Genomic DNA, 4,821 nt, shown 5'->3' on the forward strand with positions numbered 1-4,821 from the left:
GGAGGAGGGGTGAGTGGATAGGGGGTTCCTGGGTGGGTGGGGGATGGAGTAAGGGTATAACATATGAAATATAAATAAAACATCCAATAAAAAAATAAAAAAGAAATTAAATGCGTGAACTATTATCTCTTTTACATTAAATGTATAAAACATTCAGAACAATCTGTTAGGTAATTATGAATACTGAATTCGTGAGAAAAACACTATGAATTTGAAAAAGTCTTTTTCTTAGAACAGAATAATTAGCTAAATCTACTATTAATCTTATAAAATTCAGGGCTCTGGAGTCTAGACATTGTGGCTATGTTCTAGTGGCTTAGTGACTCTGAAGTTCAAAAAACAATCTTGTTCTTTTCTAAATGTCTTACTGTGCAGTTGGGAGAATATTTTAACAGAATGGCATCTACCTGTTTCATACGTACCTCTTTGAAATAGTAGCAAAATGAGCATGGTTCCTATAATTGCTAGCACTGAAATCACGAGTACCATTGCACCCTTTAAGCAATGACATATTGCCTCAGAGAAGCTACCTACAGAAAAAAAAATAACGTTACAATCATGTGATATTTGTACAAAAGTACTCTACATTGGAAGAAATACATCAAGAAATCAATATTGTGTGTGTGTGTGCATGTGTGTGTGTGTGTGTGTGTGTGTGTGTGTGTGTAGAATACATTATCAGGGTACAAGTGTAAGGGCTACTTTTTTATGCTATCTTCTTATATTCATAGAAGAAGGATAGATTTAGTGTTAGAATATAAGAGGACAGGAACAAAAGGGATACATGTTTTTAAGGTGTTGCACATTTGGGATTGAGATTAAGCTGGTCCAGTAGAAAGTAGCTAAAGTTTCCTTTATTCCATCTCACTTGTCATGAGTAGACATTATTAAGAGTGAAGAGACAGAGTCATGTCTTACTTATTATTTTTTTCTAGGTTTTAAAGATACAGAAAAGAGGATAGTTCTGAAGACCTCTAAACTGCCTAATAGGCCCTAATTTATATAATGTGAGAATTTACTGCCATAGGTAGTTTGCATCCTTCAGCTACAAAACTTTAGTCACTGTGGTTGTTTGAAGGAAAATGGCCCTTATAGGCTCATACTTATTGGTCTTCAGTTGGAATTTGGGGGGAAGTATTAAAAGGTGTGTTGTTGACTGAGGAGATATTTCACTGGGCTCCTCCGAGGTTTCAAAAGATTTCCTCCATTTCCAGTCTGTCTCTGTCTCTCTCTGTGTTTCTGCCTCTGCCTCTGTCTCTCCATATCTCTCCCTCTCTTTCTGTGTGTGTGTGTGTGTGTGTGTGTGTGTGTGTGTGTGTGTATGCATGTGTGTCTCTTGATTGCAAATACGTACATAAAAATCTTGGATAATATCAATATAAAGAAAATCTCTGGAAAGTTTATCTTTACAGGGTATTATCTAGCATAAAGTTGTGAAATTGTGGCTTTGAAAAGTGTGAAAACACACTATGCCCCACAGCAGAGGTTGAAAATGGCAGCTGTTTCAGTCATATAGCAATGTTCAGAAGAGGAATTAGACACATAAAGGAGGAAATCCAGAAATTTCAGAGAAAAGCAGAAACATTCGTTTCCAGATCATTAGGGGGAGTCCATACTCCATTCATTGGAGGAGATCTAGTGGGTCTAAATGTGTTCTAGAAAGAAGAACTATAGGGAAAATATACAGGAGTTTGAGAATACTAATTTTATTGGTACATATTCATCCCCACATATCATAACACTTAGTGGTGAGTATATTTAACATATCTTCATTCAGATATACATTAATCATTAGCCATATTGCCACCCCTAGAAAATTTGCTTGTCTCCTTTTTATTCATGATCCCTTTACCTCCCAGAGAATGTTGCTTTAGCATTAACATCATACATACTTTAACAGTGTTTTGTATCTATGTAAACTGTACCATCCACAAATAAGGAAAATGACGATATCTATATTTCTGAGTTTATCAGTTAAAATATTAATTACCTCGTCATATTCACTTTATTCCTTACAAATGACAATTTTATTTCTGATAGCTGGGTAAAACTTCACCATCAATGTATATCACATTTTTATATATTTTTATCTACTCCTCTGTTTATAGGCATCAAAACTTATCTCACAGTTGTTTGGCTGTTTTAAGGAGTGCCTCAGTAGATCAGGATATACAGTTATCTGTTACATACTGACTTGGAGTCTTTGGGAGTATCCGCCCAGTACTAGTAACACTAGATATATCAATTCTAATTTAATTATCTATTCTTAATTTAAGAATTCTAATTCTTAAAATTTCTAATTTTAGGTTTTTGATAGACATTTTTGTATGTTTTGTCATGGGAAGATATGAACATATAATCTCAGATACAACATCTACAATAGATTCCACCCAAGTCCAGTTTGGTGGACCAATAAGTTCCTTGAACTTACTTGGAAAATGTGCATAACTCAAGGATAACTTCATAACTAAAAGATCCTTCCCAGTGTAAATGGTGACTCATGAAACTTGCTGTCTTGGAGCTCTGTGCTCAACATATAACTTCCACTGAAATAATCTTCTCCTCAGAAGCACTTTTACTGGTTTTATAAACAATATTGAGAGTGAGAATCACAGATATCTAAGTTGCACTATCTTCCTGATTCTTTAAGTTTCCTTAGCTCCCTAAATGTTCTGAGTCTTCCTTCGCTCTCTATGGAGGAATGTTTCTATTTAAAGGAAAGAACTACACAACCCTGCACCCTTTCACCCGGTTCTCATATTCCTTTGATTCATTTTGAAGACATTTTTAAATGTTGGAGAGAGTTGTGTAGATGTATACTATGTTCACTTTCTATCTAAGAATTGAGTCACTATGCTATAACAAAAGTCACTTTTGTTCAGGAGCTTGGACTGCTTGCAATCTCCAAAGAGACTGAAAAAGTCAGATTTCCCTCTACATTCTAGTAGCAGAAGTACTCTACGGGTAGAAATACAAGTGTTTTAAGTATGATTTGTTGAACACTCTAAAACTGTTTATCTAAACAAAAGTAGTCTATATTGCATCTTCTGGCACTATGAAAACCAGCATTCAGGGAGGGAACTTTGAGTTTTATCCTATCCTGATTTTTTCATATTATGTAGCCAAAGGGTGCAATGTATTTACCAACATGTATTTATCATCTAGTTTTGGCATAACTAACAGAAGCAGAGGTAGCCTTGTGGTTTGTGCTATCTTGGGGCTTCCTTGGCCTCAGGAACTTTCTAGGGAGGTAGTGCCCCTATTCATTTATAATTTCATCTAACATCCTTTTAGATCCTTGCAGTGATGTTCTTGTTGGTTTTTACTTACACATGTTGGCTTCACAAACACCCCCTAATTGTTTTCACAGATACTTTCAAATCTAAAAGACACCTAAGAGTTAGCCTTACATACTGAAGTGTATTTACATGAGGTGGACAGGATCTTTGAAGGTTCAATACTATAGACTTCAAGCAAGAGTCAATTGATTTTGGAGGGGTGAAAGAACACTAGTAGAGAATCATGAACAAGAATGAGTACTGCATGAAAAGCCCTCATTCTTTATATCAATTATATGATTATAACTCCGTATTGGTACAAGTGCATGAGTATGAGAGACTATTCACGTAGCCATCTACAGTCCAATCATATTCCATAATCCATCCGGCCTCCACATTCTGGGATGCTATGTCCCTCAGGCTGTGTCATATTGAGCTGCTTATCCTGGCTCAGACCTAAAGAGGAGCAGGGTAATATGTAGCCTGCTGTGCCTACCACTACAGCTGGCTCTGTGGTTCTGACCAGCTCTGAGTCAACATCAAAACCTCTTTTCTTCATTAGCTATATCTGGTTATTGAAAGATGATGGATGAAAATCTTTTCTTCCAGTGTACTTATTTGCAGGGAAGAAACATACATCATATACTCTGGTAGGGGATAACTACCTATTTCTAGAAAAAGCTCAATAACTTTTTTATGTTGTTTTTATCATTTATGTCTTCAATAAACTGTTTCTAAGGTGTTAAAACCTGTTAGAAGCTTACTGATATATAACATTTTGTATTTTGGTGAAAAGGTCCCATGGCATCCCAGTTGTTGCAAACAGCTCTGAGTGAACCTAGCAGACCTTTTTTTTTAAATCTACTTTGCCCTTTGTTTATCCTATCTTGATTTCGTTCCATTTTTAACAATACAATCTAAATAACAATGCTACTCATTCAAATCCTCTACTTCACAAAGGTCACATCCCACCATAGGGCTCAGGAATGCTACAAAAGTACCATATCAAGAACTGAATTAATTTTTTCCCTTGATTTTCTATAAACAGATTCTAGCCATCCTGCAAAACTGGGCACTGACCACATCTTGTTTTAAAAAATTTCTTGATGATGACTATTCTTTTTCTATTTTCTTCCTATCACTAATAATTATGAGAATCTTGGCTGGAGATAGTTAAGTGTATAAAGTGTCTCTCAGGAGTCAGTCCATCCAGACTGCTGTCTTGTATTGGCTCGGGTTATGCAGGATTAACAGTTAAATAACTGTTTTTCCTGTTCTGCGATACCCACATTTTCCCAGCTGTTCCCATGATCCAATCTCACAATCCATGTCTTGAGAAATTCACTGTTTATCTTAAAATCTCCCCAGTTTTAAACAGTCCAGATTAAGAATACTCCCTAAATATTGCTTCAATGCCTATCATTGCCTATCTTTTCCTGATATGAAAAATCATGCTTGATGGGTACATTCTATCACAATTACCTCATGTACTTCCCCTCTCTCTCTCTCTCTCTCTCTCTCTCTCTCTCTCTCTCTCTCTCTC

General features: G+C 35.9%; 1 protein-coding gene across 1 annotated transcript in view; it reads right to left on the bottom strand.

Annotated features, from left to right (window-relative positions):
* The window catches only part of LOC114637465 (selection and upkeep of intraepithelial T-cells protein 2-like), a 32,957-nt gene that overhangs the window by 11,900 nt on the left and 16,236 nt on the right, over positions 1-4,821 (bottom strand). The window contains exon 5 of the mRNA XM_028785677.1: positions 423-530. Coding sequence (XP_028641510.1) covers positions 423-530 — 108 coding nt within the window. The remainder of the gene's footprint in view (positions 1-422; positions 531-4,821) is intronic.

Source organism: Grammomys surdaster, unplaced genomic scaffold (genome assembly GCF_004785775.1).
Source record: "Grammomys surdaster isolate TR1022 unplaced genomic scaffold, NIH_TR_1.0 100, whole genome shotgun sequence".
In the NCBI taxonomy this organism is placed as follows: Eukaryota; Metazoa; Chordata; class Mammalia; order Rodentia; family Muridae; genus Grammomys; species Grammomys surdaster.